Source organism: Macrosteles quadrilineatus, unplaced genomic scaffold, assembly GCF_028750875.1.
Source record: "Macrosteles quadrilineatus isolate MER2022 unplaced genomic scaffold, UCM_ALF_1.0 Scaffold_2__2_contigs__length_208266976, whole genome shotgun sequence".
NCBI lineage: Eukaryota > Metazoa > Arthropoda > Insecta > Hemiptera > Cicadellidae > Macrosteles > Macrosteles quadrilineatus.
Genome location: NW_026542595.1, coordinates 21,428,783 through 21,452,498, shown reverse-complemented (window position 1 = coordinate 21,452,498; position 23,716 = coordinate 21,428,783). Strand labels below are relative to the sequence as shown.

Genomic DNA, 23,716 nt, shown 5'->3' with positions numbered 1-23,716 from the left:
ATTATATATTCATACATATTTGATCTTTGGTAGTATCTAGTCTTCAAAAAAGAACATCTAAGAAGTTATGCTTGATGTAAGAGAGATGATTTATGACTTTCAACGATATTATGGGACATGTTTGAATAACTTGAAGCACAGGGCTGAAATCTCTGTTTGTGATTTGACCTTTCCAATAATAGGCTAGAGGAAGAAGCGGATGATTGCAATCTGTTCCGAATGTGTGGGCAAAGTTCCAACCTTGGTACCAGCTTCAGACATAACAGCTTATCATATTCGTTCTTTATACTTATTATGTCTTTCGGGGTGGTTGCTGAAAATATTCATTACGTATATAATTTCTAACGATGAACAAAGACAATGTTTCAGGACGTAAGATTAGGCTATTTATTAATTGAAACTGGTAAAAGCAAATGATTTCTTACATTTTCTTTCTATGCACATTGGCAATTATTTTATGTCATATCCTATTTATTTATTTAGGTGTATAAATACTTTTTACGATAATAAGTACAAAAATACACTTGAGTCGACAGTATAAATTTATTTATTTCTAAAATATACATATTATCACAAACATAATTATATATTTTATGTACAACAAGCTGACCTAACGCCTCGAGGCTGGTAATTTTGGCATAAGATATAAGTGTAAACAGTATATTACAAAGCTTAATAAACGATGGTAATAATGATAACTGTCCATTTTAAATCCAAATACATACAGTAATTAAGTTATATTATTTATAAAAGTATAAATTTACACAGCATCCGAGAAATGTCCGATATCATTTGTGAAAGAGCCAGTCTAGTCCGGAGACTTTCCGGACTGTGGTTTGCAAGAACACTTGAACTAATTCGGTAAGTGGGGCCAGACTGTTGGTAATGATGTCTCAGTGGTAGTGATGTAGTTGTAGCGAACATAGAAGAGACGACCACAAGACGACCGCAGCGACTCGTATTGGCGATGACCCGCTGTCTGTGAACAGAACTGACGTCACTGCGTGAACCCACAAACTATTCTTACATTCATCTCAGCTGCATGTACACAAGTTTTTAGATACAATCAAACTGTAGTGTATAGATGGGTGCCAATTTACGTAAACAAACATATATTAGAATAATAGCTATTGAAAAAAGTAAGATAGAAATTTTTTATGGATGTTTCAGTAATAAAAATACAAATATCTAACGTACTATCCGTAAACAAATTTTACATTGACTTATTTGGCTCAATGATTATAAGCAAAATAAGATATTTGCTAAACAAACGGAGTTTAATTAGGGTCCATAAATTGACTTCAATTTAAAATCATAAGGAACCTTTACATGGTTTTAAAATCATTTCATTCTCATTAAAGTTTCAAAGGACTGTGGATTACTTGAAGAGTATAATAATGTGGAGAAGCTGTGCAGATAAAGTATACATTAGAACTTAGGTGTATACTTAGATTGTAGGCTACGGAGGATTAAATCATAATGTATACTATTTAATTTGTCATCGTACCTTGCCTATTAAACCGTTATTGATGGATCCAATTTCATCCCGTTTTTATAAATCACATTTTCGCAAACACTGACGGATATCTTTTTTTTTTGTAAGACAGCACAATTGACTTTTTGAAATTGTATTGAGGGTATCTATCAAACATAAATAGTTATTGTAAATGTTTGGTTGAAGCGATTAGTTTAGTTTTATAATAAGGTTTGTTTATATGTCGTCTTTGCAAAGCAAATGCAACTTAGATTCAAATACAAAGCTAATAAATTGAACTTTTTTCTTAAATAGACATTTTAAATAAGATATTATCCGTTACGTGCCTGTCAGAGATTATAAACATTTTCCTTATCATATATTTGACAGTATGAGCGTACCATGGAATAAACAGGTCGATATGGGTTTGTTTAAGTAGCAAAATTACGAGGTTTCTTAAGATTCTTGAGAGTGTATTTACAGCGTGCACAAAGAAAACAACAATTGGAACTAAAAGCTAATGGGAGCAGGGAATGGCTGTAAGAGCTTAACTAAGGGGAAGTGGAAATCCCTACCTTCCTCTCCAATCCAAGGGAGAGCCCGTCCTGAAATAATAACACAAGTAAAGATATGTCCTACCTCAGTGAAAAACTTTACTTCTGGTGTTTTATATAAAAACATATCATTTCACCGTCTAACCACTGTTATATAATTTTCATGTGTAGAATCTAAAGATATTTTAGACTATGAGAATGCGTATGTATATTATTATTTTCGCGTATCTTGGTGATATTAATGTTTGATAAACAATTAACCATGCTGGTCCACATTCCAACATGATTTCATGACTTAAGTGAATATTCTACCTAACTTAAATCAATCTTGAAACAACTATAAATTGCAATCAATGAAGTGATTGGTTTTATAAAGAAATGGCTAGACATTTAATGTGCTTTCCAAGCGGTTCTTACCTGTCAAATATATAAACCCATAGAAATATAAGGTGCTACAAATAGAGGCATGATATAACTTTCAGTAGTCTTGATTAATTAAATCCGTATAACTGTGTTGAATCGTAAACAAATCATTTTCTTATTCAAAGTTCTCTAAAACTCAATACATTTAGTTCAAACCTTTATCATAGAAACAGCATATGTAATTCCTATGTTCGTATCATGTGTTGGTCACCATAATTATTTTGATATTTAATATTACTGTCTTTTCTGCTCTATGTACAGTATCACGTTAATAGATTGTGTATGGCTCACTACAAGGTCTACTAAGCAAATGTTTCCTATGGAGCTCACCCGGGTAGTAATGCAGAGTCTTCTGTCTGCGGTAGGAGGTGGAGGGTATCCAGAGCTCGCAGTTCACTACGAGTGATCCTCTCAACTCGGAGTCAGAGAGGAGCACAGAGGCGACCACGTCGTACGACTCCTCTCTAGGCAGAGTCCGCACCGACACTCCCTCCATCTCTTCACTACAACACGTACGTCGTACATGATGATTGTGCACATGATAAGAGAGTTGGAAAGCACTGGATGTAATTTCAATATTTAAGTCCAGGTAAACTAAAACTAGGTTAAGCAATTGCATTACATACCCTTTAGAACCATGTAGTTCAATTGCTTAGAATTAGCACTATATATGATATTCGGTACTCACAGAGACTTGAGGTCAGTGCCCTTGTGTATAGTCATCCTTGGCTCCGGGTAGAGTCCGAGGGCTCGACATGTGATGTTGACATTGTGAAGGTCATGCTTGCTGTGACCAAGGTCAACCTTTCTCTCGGGAGCTACACATAAATATTCCTTTTACCATGGATTAATATTAACAAAACTTCTTCCCTTCATTTTCTAAATGGGTACTAGAAATAACTGTGTATGACATGAAGAACGATTTTTGTTGTAAGATTGAGAAAGATTTCAGTGTCAGGGGTAATGACTGTTATTGACTGTTGAGTTCGTAATCCAAACTGACAAATCCCAACTAACTGCCTTAACTAGCTGTGAAGTCCAAAATAGCTGCCTTAAGAATACCTTGGTTACACTATGTTCTATTAAGACTTAAAGTTCACATAAAAACTACTTTTTCTTATTATAATTTACTTATCCTTAATCTGTTTTTTATCCTTTTGGGTTACAAATAATTTTTGTTACAATATTTAAATTCTGGAAGGGATTCAAAGGAATATGACAGTTTTGGCCAATTTCTGACAATTATCCACACATGATAACGAGTTACGGAAGTTATCAACGTTTTTACACGTTGTAAAGGAAATTATTCTCAGGAACATTTTCAATTAATAAAACATGGGGATATTGACCTTTTAGTAATTTACCTAGTTTTGGCTTGGAACATGGATTATAATCTTTTATCTTGATTTCCATGAAGTCACGATGACGTATTTTTGTTATGAAAAATTGTACTATTTCCAATTAGTACAATTGGTCCAATTAGTAGTACCTACACATCAGGACGTGTAAACATTTTTCCATACTTCAATTCAAAAAGTTACCTTGTTGTTTAGTAAACAATTTAACGGCCACAAATACGCAATCTTACTTACAACTAATAGTAATGGATTTCACAAAGTTGAACAGTACAGCTCAGACGAACTTAAGTTAAATGATTGTTCAACAACCCTTTAAGTATTTCAATAAAAGTATTCATTAAAAGTTTTAAACAGTTGAAAATCCCCAAAGTTTAGATTGAAGCCTGAGGATTTGAGAAGACGATTTAGTTTATTCTTAAAAATGGGATAACAGATCAGAAGCTTCCGACAAGGAAATTCTTTCACATTTTATAGTCATTTATTTCAGAAACAAGAATTCATTGTAAAAATATTTAGAAATATCTTTTTCATGCATGGTTCAAAAACTTGTAATACCTATGTAAAAGTCAATACAACTAAATAGCGCAGATTATATTAAACTTATTCTTACCATAGACGATCATCTTCTTTATCATGAAGTCCTCGTCCGTGAAGGTAGATACCGAACACTTGTACTCCCCAGACAGCTCAGTGGTGGGGTTGTTGATGTAGAGAGCTCTGTGCATGGTGTACGGGTGTCTACTCGCCCTAAAGCCAACGTTAAGTTACAACGTCTTGAATTTTTGGGTTTTTTGGATCGTTTCATGACGAATAGATAAAAATATGACTTAACCAGAAAACCCTTGATTTGAATTTTAAATTATATGCTCAAAGACATGTATTTTCATTATATATAAATTACAATTAATTAAGTATAGAAACTTACTTGTAATCGAGTTTGAGGCGGCCCTTGAGCACGCCCAGGTCCTGAGGCCTCTGTCCTGGGATCCACTGGTACACGGGAGCTGGCGAGTTGTTCCAGAACCACTTGACGACCAGACCAGACTCTGGGCCCAGCTCGGACTGTCGCAGAGTGTACTCGCAGTCCAGGATGGCTCCGTCCGACCCGTTACGGACCTCTTCTGGCACTCGGAGTGCCGTGATCTGGACTGCGGCCACATCTGTAACATATCATGTTTTGGTAACATTTTAATCTTACAAAAGTATACCATGATTACTGGCTTATCAGGCTCTTATTGAAGGGGTGGCATTTGCTCGACAAGTTTCTTGATACGAAAGCCGGCTTTGTCGTCAAATTACTTGCTCAGCAATCCAGTTGACAAGTTTTTAAATTACAGTAAACTGGCTTGATGACTAAATAACATGCGTTCAACTAGTAGGCACCCTTTATTTTATGGTTATGACTATTAAAAACAGTTTTTTTTTTCGGAATAAGTCTTAAATATATACATTAAAATCTTATATACACTTTAAGGTCTTCCTTCTTTTATATTCACCTTAAAATACGTTTTTCAAAAGTATTAATAAAGCAACATATTTATTTTTGCATATAAAGACCAACCCCAAAGTCCAAAACTAACCACAACCTTTTGTGTAAGAGGCTTTTAGCTACAAAACCCCTAGTGCATAAGAAGGAATCAGAATTAGGCAAAATAAAAACATAAAAGTACTTTTTGGTCGTGTGTGGATTCTGTAACCCCCTACCTAACAGTTGATCATGGAACTACTACAGATATTATGTATATCAAACGACATTGGCCTACGTAGTATTGATCGCAAGAGGAACTTTATTTCCGATTGCTATTATTACTACCACGTAACTAGATATCTGTTTCCTGATGTAATAAACAGCTCGGTAAATTTTATCCTTCTGAAAGGTACATCCACATTTATATTCTACTTTGTTACCAGCTTTCATAATTTTTTTGTAAACAAAAACACAGATATTTATAAAAATACATAAACTATTTTGTATACACCATGAAATGTATTTCTCAGATTTAAGCTTATTATAAATAAAGCTCAAGGTGCATGGTGGGAGTTACATAGCTCCACTACAGTTTTGGGAATATTGGGTGGTTAAACAACTCCAACCATTTCTTTTGCTAGATAATGTGACACGGCTTTATTATTACTGGAAAAACATTAATACTGTGACGTGACTCATAACGATCTCAAACAAATTCTTTACGTTTCTCTATAGGTATCCATATATAAAATCAATATTCCTATTAAGCAATTGGTAAACCTCGTAGGAATACCTCCTCGTCCTTGTACGATTGACTAAATCCTGAACAATTGTGTCTCTTTACTTTTTAGCTTAATGTTTCTAAAGAAAACACAAGAAACAAAATACTACTTCTACTTTGCCTCGCGAGAGGAGGGGGTATGATTTATTTAGCCTGTTTCCCACCCCAACCACTTTTAAACACTGTATCAGATAACCGCAGAAACTTTACACTTTTAGGGTTCAGTTCAAACAACATCTGCTTCTCTTTGGCTATTACCAGGAGGAATTGTTTATTTTGTTCTTAGCCCTCATAATTTAGATTTTAATATAAAATATAAATTGGTGAGTTTGAGGGACCATAGTAAATTGGTTTCCTGTCTGTTTTTAAAGGGGCTATCATTAACTTTAGGGATTTCATCTTTGATCAATTAATGGTAATTCGGCATTTTGGTGACTTATTTATTCACATGAAAAAGGTAAGAAAATACAATTATTTGATGTAAACCTTTTAATTAAAATGCAAAAATGTTTCACACTATAAAAGCCAATCTATGACATAATAAACCCATCAATCATTTTAGCCTCTGGATTGCTTATATATTAATTGATATTATAAGGCCTTACCTTAGCAATCCTGTTTTTTGATCCGAAATTAATTTCGGGCCCGAAGGTCCATCATCAGTCGGGATCTAGTAGACCAAATTTTCTAAAATAGAATCCACCCGTTGGGTTTCGTAGAAAGTTTCGCAACATTTAAGACAATACAAGTCATAGTCAATGCGAAAAGAGTAAAACAATTAGGGTTAAAAACCATGGTTTTAGCGAATTTAAGTAGCTATTACGGTAGGTCTCATGGTAAGACTTAGGCCCGGGACCGATTTACTTTTTCATTTTAATGTCCCCAGAGGCCAAAAACACCATTCGTTCAAATTTTTATATATGTATATATATATATATATATATATATATATATATATATATATATATAGATTTATATATATATATATGTGTGTCCGTGAACACGATAACTTGAGTAATTTTTATCCGTTTTTGATGAAATTTGGTTTGTAGGTGTAAGGCGGGATAAACTTGAATGAGTTCGCGATCCAGCATGATCGGACCATGGGAACAGGGTTTTATGGGGGGTTTTATGGGGTAAAAATTGGTTTTTCTCACTTCTTACCCTCAAAACACAAAATTTCCCAATTTTTCTCCAAACCTTCTTAAAGAGCTTAAAAAAACAAACAATTCAGTATATCAAAGTGTTTTTGGACGATTATTGGTTACGGAGAAAACTAAAAAAATGATAAATTTAAAATTCCCATGTTATTCTTATGGAGAATATTGTAAAATGTTGTAGTTTGCTTGTTTATGGATATATTTTGATCAAACTTGGCAAATTTATTTATTTTATAGTAAGCTATCAATATTTTACTAAAAACACACTACTTTATTAGTTTCCTTGTAGCAGCAAACCTAGGTACTCGTTAAACCTAATGTTATTTAAATACAGTAGATCAATTGAAAATCTATTCGGCCAAATGGAAATTCGCTTAGACGGCAGGTTTGCTGCGGCGGGGGTATTTATAATGTCAGATAACCTCACTTTGGTTAGAGAACCTGTTGCTGGCAACTGTCAAAATCAACAGGATTGTACTTGTTGTAGGTTATGTTGACTACGGATTGAAAAGATTCTGGTCTTAATTGGATCGAAGTGGACAGGTGTATGATTGATTATTTATTTTCAGCAATGTGTCAAAAATTATGTTTGCTGAAAAATTGCGTTGGTCATTGAGGATTTCAGATGGGAGGATTTCTTAAATGTTGTGAAACTTTCTACGAAACCCAACGGGTGGATTCTATTTTAGAAAATTTGGTCTACTAGATCCCGACTGATGATGGACCTTCGGGCCCGAAATTAATTTCGGATCAAAAAACAGGATTGCTAAGGTAAGGCCTTATAATATCAATTAATAATAAACACACTGTACAATTTGCATGGTTATATCTATTACATTGAACTGTAACATTAATATTATTACTATGAACTATATTACTTATGTGTCATCCATATTATAATTCTGAACTACCTTCACATTATTTGGTGAGGATTTAATAATAAATTTAATATTTTTGAACACTTTATTTAACTCAGTTACACTTATTAGTGTTGCAAATTATAAGACAAACTAGTAAAGCTTAAGTGAGGGTAAGAGACAATAAACGAACATAAGTTAGAGAATGTGTAATTTCACTAGACCCGGGGCATCATTAAAAGCCGAAAACGTAGAGAAAGTTTGAAACTGTAATCACTGAGCAGTGAGCAGCCCGCGGTTGTCCGGAACACTTTTGTCCTTTAATCGCCCACTGACAAATGTTCCTCTAGATAACTGTTTGTACCTGTATCAAACCAGTATACGAATCAATTGTTGTTAAATGGTTTGAAAATGTAAAAAAAGTATAGTAAAACTGACCATTTGTTCAATATTGTTGTGTATTACATAATTAGAGTTGTGTTTTAGGTTATTAGAATCCTCAGTAATCATGTCCGTGATTTCACTCTTTTTTAATGGAAACAAGAGTTCATGTTTGATGTTAAGGCCAACCTCAAAAGTTCTTAAATAGTAAATGTTTCTCAAATAATGTAATAGCCTAGGCATTAACCAAACAAAAATAGTTAATGTCTTTACAATATATATTATTACACTCGACTTTAACCAAAGGCCTTTGCAGAGAAAATATTATTTATCGTAAAAATTAAGTAAAACACTCTTCTCAGGTCATGGTTAAAGGTTATCTGTAAATCTGTCTTTTATTATATCTTTTTTTTTGTCCTTATGCATGCATGACACTTGATGTCGTGGTTATCAGTGTTGTGCTTGTAATAGGTATAAGTTAGTAATTATAATACTACGTATTACTTAAGTTCTTGTTCAAATATGTACTCTGGGAACTTTCCTGTTAAAGGGAACATTCATTATTATCGACATTTTTTTCGATATATCGATACTTTGTTTTTCATTTACGATCCATAGGCTATCACCTCTGTTTCATTATCTTTAAACGAATTTAAATTACAAATTGACAACTGATTTTATTTAGGCAAAAATAATATAGGTGCCTATTTGGAATAAGAAATTAAACTGTTATAAACTAACGAAACATGTTGTACCATTTCAAAATTCCATAACAGAAAATGCATATGGGGAATAATCAAACGGAATTTTGATATATTACAGCGATTTTGGTTGGCTAGGTTATTTAATTTAACAGTATCATTTAAATAAAATATTTTTTTAATTGTTTTTTGATACTGAGAATATTTATTTATCGTGGTTATCAGCGGATATTATTTAATTTGTTGGTATTGGATCGAAATATAATACATCGATATATCGAAAAACAATCATCAATAATAATGAATGTTCCCTATTCAGGAAAGTACCGTATTCAGTACCAACAAGATTATTGTCCATTTGTTTTTTGTACAATCATCAGATAAAAGATTAAAATATCCAGTTACACAAAAAAAAAACATTTTAAACTATATCATTCAACTGAGCATCGCATAAAAAAAAAAAACATTTCATTGCATATGAAATAAGTATACTACGATGTCTGTGTAAACGGTGTGCTGTGAAAGATTCTTCGGTATAACAGTTCACAAAATGTTCGGGAAAACATTTAAATAAACCTGGCGGTTGTCAGAACATCATTTGATCACCAAAAGCTGAGCCAAATGGGTTTAAGAGTACATCCAGTCAGATGGGCCGAAATAAGAAATTATGGCATGTCCAATGGTTACCACGGTTAAAAACATGGTTTCTTATTGTTGAAGATTAAAATAGAATATAAAAACATCTATCACATTAAATTGGTTATGGAAATGTAGGCTGGTTAGTGGTTATTGTTAAAACAATTTTTAAATGTATTTTTTACCATTACAGTGGTATTTCTTGGACAGTGTGTGGAAGGAGGGGACGGCGGGGTCGCTCGGACTGTTATAACAGCAGCGTCGGGTGACGTTATCTCAAGACTTAACAGACCGGAAATATTTGCCATCAGGATATCGCTCCAACAATTCGGTCAAGAAATGATGTTATTTCTTCTTTCTCTCATTTCCTCATTTTTATCTTTTCACTAGTATGTTTTATAACCAATCATTTCTGAGTGTGATCTTTGGCTATCAACCTTTAATAAGAAATAAACCATTGGAAACGTGCATGCTGTTTGTTTGTTTGTTAATTTCAATTCTAAGTAATGAATGGATTAATACTTTCGTAAAACTGTGATGAAAACCCGATTAATTATAACTGATTCATATCTTTACTTTACTTTTTTATTTTGTGAACATATTTTAAAGGTGATTTAGTAGCTGTAGCTACACACCGGCTAAAAATTTATGCTTACTTATTTTATGTAATATCTAATTATCTAAATAAAATTTCGTAAATTGTTTACGTCCAGAGCCCGAAAACATCCATTAAATTGGTCTGCGGGTGTTTTTGGAATCCGTAACACAGAGCACAGAAAACGTACTACTATCACAGAGGAAACAGCGTTCTGCTGTGGTTTGCTTCGGTCAGTACATACACATCACTCCCGTAGTGCATTTCTAGGTCTACTACTTTTATCATCATGACGCGATGTTCCCCAACTTAGGCATTGTAGGGCCATGTGTGTAGTAAGTTAACCAAGTCATACAGTGATTGACAGTCAGGTAGAGAACAGACTAATATTAATCAGATTGGTTTAGGATTAGGCTACCCTAACGTGAAAGTTAGTCTGTTACCTAACCTAATCCTATCTAGCAAAATCTAAACTTAAATTAGGCTGTCTGGTGTTATTCTACTCAGCACCCACAATACGGTATTCAGTTCCTCCCCTCATTTGAGACATTTGATACCTTTTGACAGTCGACATACAAACGAAAACCTAATGATATAGTTAACCGATTTTAAACATATCAGCTTATGCGCTGTAGAAAAAACTACACCGGCTCGATTACTATTTCAGTATTTATTTTTTCCTTTGTATTTTTTAATTTGGGTCAAATTTTATACAGGTCTGTAAAATTGGCAACGGTGGTAAGAAGTTTTCTAGAGACAGAATAAGAGACAGCGGGAGGGAAAACATTATTACTAGCCGAGTCACCCTAACGTGGGGGGCGGGTGATTTACTTAGACCGCAGTCGTTCCCCCCCCCCCCCCCCCACCATCCTGACACAGTGTATCGGGTAACATGGGCTGGCATGGCTGGCAAATACTTACAATTCCTTATACACTACCCTATGTGCTTCATTTGCTGTTTTTACAATTTCAGAGTATTTTGTTTCTCTTAAAATTACATCACTTTGTAAGAAGCCAAAGTGCAGTGTCACATTTCCAGGTTATGTAAGTGGTTTGTTGGTATGACCAATGTTAAAATAATTATTATAAGTAAAAATTGTTATCTTGATTTGACCAAAGACTATCAATTGTTTTGATCTGAATAAAGTTTTGCCTATGACATTATGTCACTAACCCCGTATAGGTCATTTAGACAACCATGCCAATGTTCATCTTACTTAATCGGTTAAACTCATTCATTAACAGTGCGCATCACCTACAGATTAAAGTGGTTCAATAGGTTTTATACTATTACTTTGGCTGTTTTACTTTTAGAATATGTGCATTATTTAGTTGTTACTTGTATTGAGCTACGTGGTCTCGCCAATGTTATAGACTTTGGTAAACATACTGTTAAATTTATAATATAACCTTATTTGTATAATTGTTAACATCAATTTCTTTAGTAAACAAAGATATAAATATTTACCATAAGAACAAAGTATACGTCCAAATAAAAAAATACATTGCAGGAGTTGGATGGTTGAATGGCGTTAGATTCATTAGGGCCTGTAAAGACACAGCAGACTTACCCAACTGTAATTACAAATCTCCCCAGGCGTCCATTGGCACGCTCTGTTTTGTTCCTTCAAATCGCTTTCTGCCATTTGAACAATAACCCTTTAGTCTTTAGCTTTATACAAATCCTCAGCAATACCGAGTGTTTCAAACAGCAATAGACTTGATTGTTTCCTATTCCGATAAAGGACGTTGAAACCAATAATTCTTAAACTTTAGATATAAAAATATTTAGTTCCATTGTTAGTAGAGTAATAATTATTAATTATTATTATGGGGGTTTGAACCCCCATTACAAAATTATGGAAAAAACAAATTTGTATGCTCCCTAATACAAATAGTTTACCATACCAATGTGACATATTTATTTAAAGAAGTACAGACAACATAGTATTTGGTTCACTAGTGCCAGTTTGGTAACAAGAGTTTTATTTTTCTTTTTGAAATCCACCGAAAAAGGATAAGTAATTAAAATGTTTCTTCAGGGCGAACGTTTAAAAGTGTATTAACCTAAAACAATTATTTGCACCCTCAGGCGAGGAAACCACGTTGAGTGACTTTCCCAGCAAAATCTATCCCACGTTTTAACGCTCAGCTTCGTGTAGTGTATGAAAAAAATATAATGAATAAATGATTTCTAAAAACTAATGGTTTTGGGAGGATTTATCCCCCCAAATTTATATTTTTGTTTTTTTGTATTTATTGTACTATATCTATTTTTTTATTTAGTTGAAGGTAAAATCTATGGAAATTGTTTATTTTCCATGAATATTAACGTAACCTTTAAGTATAAATCGTCATAAGGACCAAGGAAACAACATAAAGATAAGATAGTATGTATCTCTGTCTATTAAAACCAAGGTATTCAAAGCTAATAACACATCAACATATTTTTAAACTTACTCGACATAATTGGCTGATGTATGTTCTAAAATCTACAAGGTAGTATTAAAATCGGAAACCTAGTGGAACTAGTCAATAAGGGGTCACGTTCCACTTCTGAGAACGTTATATAATCATTAAAACTAACAATACCCAAGGGATATCTGTGGGACTGAAGTTAATATTTTGGTGTTAGTTTTAGTTCAGAAGAACAGTATTAGCGAAAACCTCATAGAAACGTTCCTCGAAGGTTCAGACACTCCATTTCCATCATAAAGAATTGGGACGTCATCAGCATGCATACTTGTCTTATTTTAAACATCCAAAGGCAGATTTCATCTTCTGTATATTTAATATGTCAGCATGATTAGCCTAATTGATTTGAAGCGGTCACGCTACCGATCACCTCGTCCAAGGTGTCGTTGGATAGGTCGTAGCACAAACATTTTTTTTTAATAAGGCTAATACCTCGGGTATCTACCCAGTAGCCTTTAAAGTTCCCATGCTGTCCTTATGGAGAAAACATTTGTTTACTTAATGATCAGATGACAAATTTGTCATCATTTAATTTTTTAAATTGTATTGAATAGTATAATTTGTACAGATCTAATAATGACTTTGTTAAAAATACATGGCGTCCACCTTCAACCAGGACAAACTTCGGAAAATGGTTCTATTGGTCAAAATAAAAAGGAAATTAAGGACCAATCTTTTTTCACAATCGCTTCGCTAACCAGATATACGTAATTTTATCGTTTTCACATAGACACTTTTATCTTTGCAATGTTAACTACTATATGCAATATTAACTGATCGTTATGTAACTTGGTATGTATGTTAAGATAAAAGAGGCCCATGTTAGAAAAAAAACCTTACCTTAATCCAGTTAGTTCAAAATCTTAAAATGCAGATTTAAAAAAAAAATGACTGATTAGATGAAAAAATACTCTTTTATTTAGCAGTTTATAAAGTCCAATTAAACGAAACCAAGTTTTAAACGTTCAGATTAAAGATTCCTAAAATATCATGATTTTTTGTTTTACAACTAGGCACCCCTGACTAACTTAGTCTTATTCTACATAATTTTACAATATAACATTTTGATCTCAACTATTTTTACTCGATCTGTTTTAATTTCCTGTCGTTTGATATGTCATTTAGAATGCAAAATAAAAGTTTTTCTTGAAATGTTGTCATAATACTATCCATATATTGTAATTTAATAAAAATGTCCACCATTTTAAGATTTTAAATTGGACAATGTTATTTTTTTCTGACATGGGTTTCTTCATTCCTAACATACACCAAGTTGAATTACAATCGGTAGGAACAATAGAGAAATAAATATGTTTATGTAAATAATACATAAAATATTTGGTTTTACATTACCTTCTATCCGTTCCAAAAGTAACCTTCATCAACGTGTTACATGTTCCGGCAAGCTGCCATTGTCAAACACTTAATTACAGAAATATTTAAATACAATGAATTTCAATAAATAATACAAAATGGCGGATATGTGGTTAAGGAAGTAATTTTTGAAAGAGTGATTCTTAATATTTTCAATTCATTTTGACCCATAAAACCATTTTCCGGAATTTGTTCTGGTTAAAGCTAGACATCCTGTATATGCTTCAATTGAATTTGAGCTGGGTTTTCCTAGGCGCGGTAGCGGAGAGCGGAAAAAATTTACATGGAGTTCCACTCCGCTTCTAGGAAAACATTAACATTAAATTACCTAAGACAAGTGGAGTCCGCTCTCCGCGTTCCTCTCTCCGCTCTCCGTTTCCGCACCTAGGAAAACCCGGCTTTACTCGAAATTGAGCAATATTTTATATATTAATAATTTTGAACTATAATATCTACTTTTAAGAAAATAGGACCAAAGCAAAGCCATGTGGGAGCCACACATCAACTGCATGTAGAACCACTTGTCCGTCTTGTTTCTCCTAGGCGAGAACTGAAAACTTTTGTTAGGCAGCGTTTTGTCACTAACACAGTTCCTTACTTTGATCAATTCGTATGGCCCAAGGATGAATATTGACTTCCAAATCACGAAGAAAATAATTGACTATGCCATAAATGGTAGCAATAGTTCTGAAACCACTCTACAAATCAAGTGCAAATTTTAATTAAATGAACACAATTACATGTAAAGGAATTCGCTAAGGTGCTTGATGGCTATGTATGATATTGAGTATCTCTGAGTTGAGACGGTGTGAATGAAAAATTAGGTACGTCCATATTGGCTGATTGTTTCTAATATCAATACCAATATGTATATATGATTTTTCAATTGTTATTCTTTGCATGATGAAAGGGTACAAGTTGTTTATGTACTAATTTATTGGGCATTAATTCACTTTAATTTAAGAATATCATTAATGTAGGTACATTAAATTTTAGATCATTCATTTAATAATTACTTAGGCTTAAATAGCTTTCCATCTTATTGGAGTGTAATTAATATCTTCACTTTGTACTTCAAACTTCTATTGTAGGTTATTAGATAAAATCCTGTTTGATCTACCAAACACGGAAACACCTTAATGAGTTAATGTTTAAAGCTCGCTTGGGTTTGGATTTAATAAAGATCCTACAGGTGCTGGTTTGTAATTAAAAGTCTTCCTGACTGGTTCTTAAAGGAGGAATTAATGTGAAACAATTATGTCTGAGTCGCTGCGGCTTAGAGGTAAGTTTATTGCCTCCTGTCGTAGACTCGTTTCTCAGCTGAGTTTCAAAATTAATACTTTTTCCTTAAATGACTGTGTTGCTTTTGGATGTGTCCAACGTACAATACAAGACTCATAATTAAAATGAACAAAGCAAGATTAGAACTAACGCATATTCCAGACCTCTTACACTTAAATCAATATATTTTTGCACCTAATTTCAATCCAGACAAAGTATAAAATCGATTGCTTACTGTAATATCCTAAAAATTATCTTTTCTCTCCTTGACGAAAATTTGGCGAAGTATCAGGTCAGTATCAGGACCCCGGCACACGGTAAGTCGTTGCATTAGTGATATCTATCATGCGGTATGTTGTAAAATGAGCTTGTCCACTGTCTGGTCAGTAGCAGGACCCCAGCACATGGTAAGTCGTTGCATTAGTGATATCTATCATGTAGTATGTTGTAAAATGAGCTTGTCCACTGTCTGGTCAGTAGCAGGACCCCAGCACACGGTAAGTCGTTGCATTAGTGATATCTATCATGTAGTATGTTGTAAAATGAGCTTGTCCACTGTCTGGTCAGTAGCAGGACCCCAGCACACGGTAAGTCGTCGCATTAGTGATATCTATCATGTAGTATGTTGTAAAATGAGCTTGTTCACTGTCTGGTCAGTAGCAGGATCCCAGCACGCGGTAAAACGTTGCATTAGTGATATCTATCATATAGTATGTTGGAAAATGGGCTTGTATACTGTCTGGTCAGTATCAGGACCCCAGCACACGGTAAGTCGTTGCATTAGTGATATCTATCATGTAGTATGTTGTAAAATGAGCTTGTATACTGTCTGGTCAGTAGCAGGACCCCAGCACACGGTAAGTCGTTGCATTAGTGATATATATCATGTAGTATGTTGTAAAATGAGCTTGTATACTGTCTGGTCATAAGCAGGACCACAGCACACGGTAAGTCGTTGCATTAGTGATATATATCATACAGTATGTTGTAAAATGAGCTTGTATACTGTCTGGTCAGTAGCAGGATCCCAGCACGCGGTAAAACGTTGCATTAGTGATATCTATCATATAGTATGTTGGAAAATGAGCTTGTATACTGTCTGGTTAGTAGCAGGGTCCCAGCAGACGGTAAGTCGTTGCATTGGTGATATCTATCATGTAGTATGTTGTAAAATGAGCTTGTATACTGTCTGGTCAGTAGCAGGACCCCAGCAATGGTAAGTCGTTGCATTAGTGATGTCTATCATGCAGAATGTTGTAAAATGAGCTTGTATACTGTCCAGTCAGTATCAGGACCCCAGCAACGGTAAGTCGTTGCATTAGTGATATCTATCATGCGGTATGTTGTAAAATGAGCTTGTATACTGTCCAGTCAGTATCAGGACCCCAGCAACGGTAAGTCGTTGCATTAGTGATATCTATCATGCGGTATGTTGTAAAATGAGCTTGTATACTGTCCGGTCAGTATCAGGACCCCAGCAACGGTAAGTCGTTGCATTAGTGATATCTATCATGCGGTATGTTGTAAAATGAGCTTGTATACTGTCCAGTCAGTATCAGGACCCCAGCAACGGTAAGTCGTTGCATTAGTGATATCTATCATGCGGTATGTTGTAAAATGAGCTTGTATACTGTCTGGTCAGTAGCAGGACCCCAGCAATGGTAAGTCGTTGCATTAGTGATGTCTATCATGCAGTATGTTGTAAAATGAGCTTGTATACTGTCCAGTCAGTATCAGGACCCCAGCAACGGTAAGTCGTTGCATTAGTGATATCTATCATGCGGTATGTTGTAAAATGAGCTTGTATACTGTCCAGTCAGTATCAAGACCCCAGCAACGGTAAGTCGTTGCATTAGTGATATCTATCATGCGGTATGTTGTAAAATGAGCTTGTATACTGTCCGGTCAGTATCAGGACCCCAGCAACGGTAAGTCGTTGCATTAGTGATATCTATCATGTAGTATGTTGTAAAATGAGCTTGTATACTGTCCGGTCAGTATCAGGACCCCAGCACATGGTAAGTCGTTGCATTAGTGATATCTATCATGCGGTATGTTGTAAAATGAGCTTGTATACTGTCCGGTCAGTATCAGGACCCCAGCAACGGTAAGTCGTTGCATTAGTGATATCTATCATGTAGTATGTTGTAAAATGAGCTTGTATACTGTCCGGTCAGTATCAGGACCCCAGCAACGGTAAGTCGTTGCATTAGTGATGTACGCCAGGTCACGTGGTTTGATCGTTACACTTTCTGACCTGGAAACATTGGCTCCTCTGAAACACTAGTTGCACTGCTGGCAGAATTAAAAGTAGTTCGTCACCTAATCCCGTTATTTTACAACTGTTTTATTAGTGTTGTGTATGCTTACAAAATTATTGTTTAGTGGTATTTTTATTAGTTTAGTCATAACCTTATCTTGATACAATCACAGATAATAGACCATACAATAGATTTAACAGTTTCTTTCTACTTTCTGTAAGGGTAAACCATCTAATTTCATTTCCACTCGAAGGAAGTTACACATGTCTTTAGAAGTAATCAAACATATTTTACCATATCAAGAATATCGGGGTCTAAATTTTACAGGTAGTTTTTAAATAACAAGACCAACGCCTGTATTTTAAAGATGGTCCAGTTAATATGCAATTTTAAAAACTATCTTGGAAATATTTTGATATTGCATTGTGTGTGCAGCTTATGGGAATATAATCTATCGCAATATGTCGCATTAAATTTGTGCCCTATAATACTATCGTCTTAGAAAACAAGCATACTAAGGCCCCTATTAGCCGTGAGCAACATGTGGCGCAGCTAGCGGCGCCGCCGGCGGAGCCGCCGGTGGCCCACAGTGTTTTGGAACCTGGAGACTAGTCGCGCGACACATTCGTAGCTCGCTCAAACAACGAAATTCACCACAACATTCTCGTGTCAAACATGTTCGTTGAGTGACTGCATCCACAATTTGCACGTCACTATTACCACTAGACATTGTTTATCTAAACTAAAGACAACTAAAAACGCTAATGACACAAAAAGGAAAGAATACACTGTTAAAAAGGTCACTGGTAAACAAAAGTGAACCGAAGTCACTAATGAATATAACAGCAATATGGCGAGGCACGTCTCAATCGACTCAAACCACGATGTAGACTGTGTGACAGGCTCCGTTTTCACGTTTATAACGCATGCGAGCGCAGTCAGTGGCGTCGCATGTTGCCCACGGCTAATAGGCTCCATATACTGCAATGCCCCCCGACTGCCTGGACACTAAAACAGTCGCGACGCATGTTGCCGGGCAAAATCACTCCCGGCAACACCTCGGGCAGCTTTTTCGGCGGCGCCGCTAGCTGCGCCACATGTTGCTCACGGCTAATAGGCACCATTTGACTCCATGCCCCTCTACACGTCCGACACCGGCGGCGCCGCTAGCTGCGCCACATGTTGCTCACGGCTAATAGGGTCCTAAGCTAATTTCAATGAGTGGAGTTAAACTACAATGATTCCATAAACAAATAAAATTGTACATGGGTAGGTTATGCATTTCACTAGGTTGGCTGATATAGGGAAAGTAAAAAGTGATTTTTTTCAAATGTTAATATTGATTATTATAGGATGAAAGGAATGAACTAGCTAAATGAGATAATTTTCAACTGTTTTTTGATCCTCCATAAGAACATCATGAACATATTACATTTATAACTTTTGGAATTTTCTCCTTAACCGTTAGGCATACAACAATGTTTTAATATAAATTTTTTTTCGCTCCACAAAATAGTGTGGAAATAAATAGAAAAATGAAAAATGTTATGTTTTAGGGTCAAAAAAGGAAAAACCAAAGTTTACCCCATAACCCCAACCCCCTCTCCCGATAACAGACTAATGTACTTCCACTTGTCTATGGAAATATTTTTATTGAATTTAGTTAATGTTTTATTTCATACAAATCTATCGACTTGCAATTATTGAATATACACAGTTTTTTACCTTCCCTGTACTAATTACTAACCAAGTTCTAAGCAAACCTAAGTACTAATTAAAATGAGTGTCATTCAAATAGGAAATAAATCTGACAATTTTAAGGGAATATTTTAGTGGAAATCTAGCCAATTAAATTGGAATTTGCTTAGTTAGCAGGTTTGCTGTGGTGGGGGTATTTCATAAAAAAATCTAAATAATTCGTCTATAAAGACATTTTAAGTACCGTATTTACCTTATTCCAAACGTAAGTATTATGTTGTGAAGAAATACATTATGTTTGGAATTAAGGAAACACTTAATATAGACGAAATTACGGAAATGTAAATATTAACTAAACATGTAGAATTGCTATTAAATAAAAAATAAGAGAGATATTCAAAATTTATACCAATGGATGAACTGCATTGAAAGAGATATAAATGTTTTGTGATTAGGTCATTTAAGTACATTAGTACACCTCAAGGAAACTTTAACAAGTTTACTGTCTTACTATTCACAACGTCACTAAATAAATCCTGAAATATTCTGTAATGCCATTACATGGTAAAAACCTTTTTACTATTGTATAAATAAATCGTAACTTTTTATTTTGAATAAATAAACCAGTGATGAACAAAGGTTAGCCACCATTTAATTTGTCAGATACGCTACTTTTAATAGGCTAGGAAGAAATAATGTCATTATTATTGAACCTCAGGAGGTAGTGAACCAACCAGTAAATAATATCGTGAAAATTAAACACGTTGAAAATATTAATCATAATCAATTATTGCAAGATGTTTTACAGTTTGTGTTAAGTAGCTTTAGTTATATTACGAGGCTATAAATGTGAACCTAGTCTGCATATGTCCGATCTCATGACAGGCTATCGCTACGATGTCGTATCACTGCGATTAAGTAAAGGAAAATAATTTGTTAAACAAGAGGAAAACTGAGGTACAAAATAAATGTACGCAAAGTTATGCAAAGAAACTCTGCAACATACAGTGTTGTAGTGACCACGCACGAGCGCGTTTTTCAAAAAAGCAGGCTGTTTCAGTAAAACAAGATATTGTAATGGAGACATAAATCTCGTGCGCCACATAGCTTACATGTCACTACAGTATTATGCAAACGTACATAACAACGACACCGCGTCCTCACGCCACGGACGGACGTATAAGACATGTAAACATATTCAGCAACTCTAACTGTGTTCTTATCTCGCACATTAACTCAGTTTGTATGTCTCTGTATTCGTTGCGAAACACACGCCGTCTGCTTTTATGACAACATTACAAACAGTGTTTTACTTTAACTGTATAAGTAGGTATACTTGTGTCCAGACACTGTTTGAATTTAATTTATCTACTACTTTATACATTATTGTTTGTATTTGTATTTTAATTGTGATAGTTTTTGTTGCATTCTGTCGTTTTAACATAGTTTATCGTAGTAAGATTATTGTAAGAAGGTAATATTTGTAAAATATACACAATCTTAAAGGATTACACTTACAGACTATGCTCTTATTTAATTAAAATTTAAGTTTAAGTACATATGATGAAAAGCTTTAGGTTTACAGATCTGCAGCTTTAAGAAACTCGTGAACTACGATAACGGGTGCATTAATATTTTATGAAAATGAGTTTTCAGCTAAAATTACTCAGTGTTTGTAACCATGCTATATTTGATATTGAGGTTACTACTGCATTGAAGTATCCTTTTATATTAAATATGTCAAAATCCCTACGAATTTTCATTAATATTAAATTAATAGTGTTCAATAGTAAACTGTATAAACGGATATATTCCAACAGTTACTTTAACATGTATAAATACATGTTTGTTTTCCAGGAATACGCTTAGTGATAAACTAGAAATAAAATACAGATAGAACTACTAAACATTTTGTAAAAATAGAGAAACTTCGTCTCCTTCGCTATTGTATTAATATTTTTAATTTATCTTAAACAGTACTAAATAAATATAAAATTAACTACATCAATTACACGTAAATATGCTAAGTCAGTTGAAGGTTATTCCCAAAATTATTCGACGCAAATGTTATCCAGGTATGACTTTATAGCATGTTATGTCACTGTACATAACGGCAATAAAGTAACTAATGTGAATGATTATATATTGATTCTTAGATACAGTATAGGCTTTGTTAACTTACAACACATATTCACAACGACATGAGTTACTGTGTCTACCTAGTGATTGACATTAGTACTCACATTGCGTAGTCAGTGCTAGAGAGAGAGCGAGTGTGAGTGTGTGAGAGACAGAGAGTTGCATGTCACAGGCTGGGTCGTGAACACATGACACGCTCACTGTGGTGGAGGTTGGCGATGACACCCTGTATACCGCTCATGGCACGAGCCACAGTCACACTGCCACTGACTGACAGAAGCGCTGCCACCCCTTCTCAACCCCACATTACCACCCACCACCACCACCCACCACTGGGGGAATATCGCATATTGGCGGTTAATTTACCACGTGCTCAACCTACAACTGTATCACATCTCCATTTTTCACTTTAAGTAATCGCAGCGTGTGGTAATTTTCTTAAACATCGATTTTTTTTATAAGAAAAGGTACTGAAAAGATGATTATTTGAAACCTAATCAAGCATACATTTTACTGTAAAAGCTACCGAGAAGTAAACAATACATAATAGAATCAAGTATTGTAAATTATCCCTGCCGCAGCAAACCTGTGGACTCAGCGAATTTCCATTAGCCTGATTGAAGTTTCACTTAAATAAAGAACACAATCTGACGTGTGTGAATCTTTGCATTATTGGTATGAAAACTACCTTCACAGCAGATATCAATATATCTAAGTAGATATTAAGTATTCCTCAATCCTTCCAGTTTCAGAATATGGAACAATCCAATTGGTCCATGGGGCTCTTACCACGTTGTTTATTGGTGTTATGGTCTAGATATTGTTTCTGTATATGACACATGACAACTGGGTATCACAACAAACTTTTCAAAATAAAATCAGTAACCTTCAAATATTAAATAATACTACATACAATATTTAAAAAATGAACTAACTTTGGTGTGATATTAATAACGATACTATTAATTCTTAGCTATGAGGGGCTCCAGAAAAAATGTAATAAAATGTAAAAGTGCGACAATGACCATGTGCACTTTGAGTGAATCTACGCCGGTAGCACTTTTTTTGTAAGGGATGTAGCAGTTAGCATTTGTACACATCCCCAAACCCTCCAAGTAAATTTAAGATAATTTTGTTAAACCAATATCCTCTAAAATGACAAATCCACTGCTAAACCCCGCCCCTACCTAGCGGCGCGCGCACTGTAGCGCCCTCTGTTCAAGCTTCTAATTATTACGCCTTTTACACTTCATCCCCATCATTACCACAGCTCGATCAAAGTACGCCCTGCGTGTAATTATATAGGTTGCCAACGCCGTCGGCTCGAAACAGTTGCCAGATTACATAATTATCCTACTTTTAAACCTGTCCACGTACTTCTCGGTCATTGTTTATTTTGTCAGATTAATTTTTTAGCTGCCATATGTTAGTAGGCACAGTGTTTGAAGAGTTAAGATTATTTTAATAGTTATTTCTATGTGGTTAGTGTATTCGTTCTATTGACAACGAATATTTTAATCACTTACTTAATTCAATGGGAGCAAACCTTTATGTGACTAGCTATAAATAGTGGGTGAGGTGGTCAGGTGTGTAAATTGAGAAACAATTTAGTGTAAACCAACGAATTTATTGCATTGATTGTGCGCACAAAATAAATTACAGGTGACAAAACTAAATTAGTGACTAGGCTAATTTAATATAATAATAATTTAATCTAATGGGATCATACTTGTGCGTTAACAAGGTCATTTCTAATTGTATTAATGTACAGTAGTTGTATTACAAGGTAAGATTTTCGCCTCTTTAGCTTTACCCCGCTCTTTACAATTTTGTTTAAAACGTCCATGTCGTCTTATATCTACTTATAGGTGTATTTTTCATACAAAAATGATACTTTATGGAAAAGTAAGAGCAACGATTCCAGTGTAACTACATGATTATATACTTAAAGTTCCAAAACAAAATAACTAAAGATTTACATGTACGTCTCGATTTCATTTGTAATACAACACCCATCTCTTTGTTTATCGAGCAATACAACATTCAAATAACGACATCGTCGAAATTGCAGCCATATAAGAAAACTCCCTAACACTGGGT

General features: G+C 34.5%; 1 protein-coding gene across 2 annotated transcripts; it reads right to left on the bottom strand.

Annotated features, from left to right (window-relative positions):
* Positions 1–541: 541 nt before the first annotated feature.
* LOC128987299 (uncharacterized) lies at positions 542–21,850 on the bottom strand. 2 transcript variants are annotated; one of them, XM_054408071.1, is made up of 7 exons: positions 21,721–21,850; positions 4,735–4,969; positions 4,420–4,556; positions 3,140–3,269; positions 2,782–2,954; positions 2,050–2,079; positions 542–979 (listed from the first exon to the last, which is right to left on the bottom strand). In XM_054408071.1, the coding sequence occupies exons 1-7, from the start codon at positions 21,779–21,781 to the stop codon at positions 894–896; spliced, it is 852 nt and encodes a 283-aa protein (XP_054264046.1). In that variant the 5' UTR covers positions 21,782–21,850; the 3' UTR covers positions 542–893. The 2 variants fall into 2 exon arrangements, with proteins under 2 accessions (XP_054264046.1, XP_054264047.1); XM_054408072.1 differs by lacking the exon at positions 2,050–2,079.
* Positions 21,851–23,716: the final 1,866 nt, after the last annotated feature.

Bases quoted from the DNA above. Each gene is read 5' to 3' on its own strand.
- LOC128987299 (XM_054408071.1), bottom strand. From the start codon at position 21,781: ATGCAACTCTCTGTCTCTCACACACTCACACTCGCTCTCTCTCTAGCA. The intron at 4,970-21,720 runs GTGAGTACTAAT...GATATGTTACAG, and splicing joins TCTAGCACTGACTACGCAAT to ATGTGGCCGCAGTCCAGATC. The intron at 4,557-4,734 runs GTAAGTTTCTAT...CGTTGGCTTTAG, and splicing joins CGCCTCAAACTCGATTACAA to GGCGAGTAGACACCCGTACA.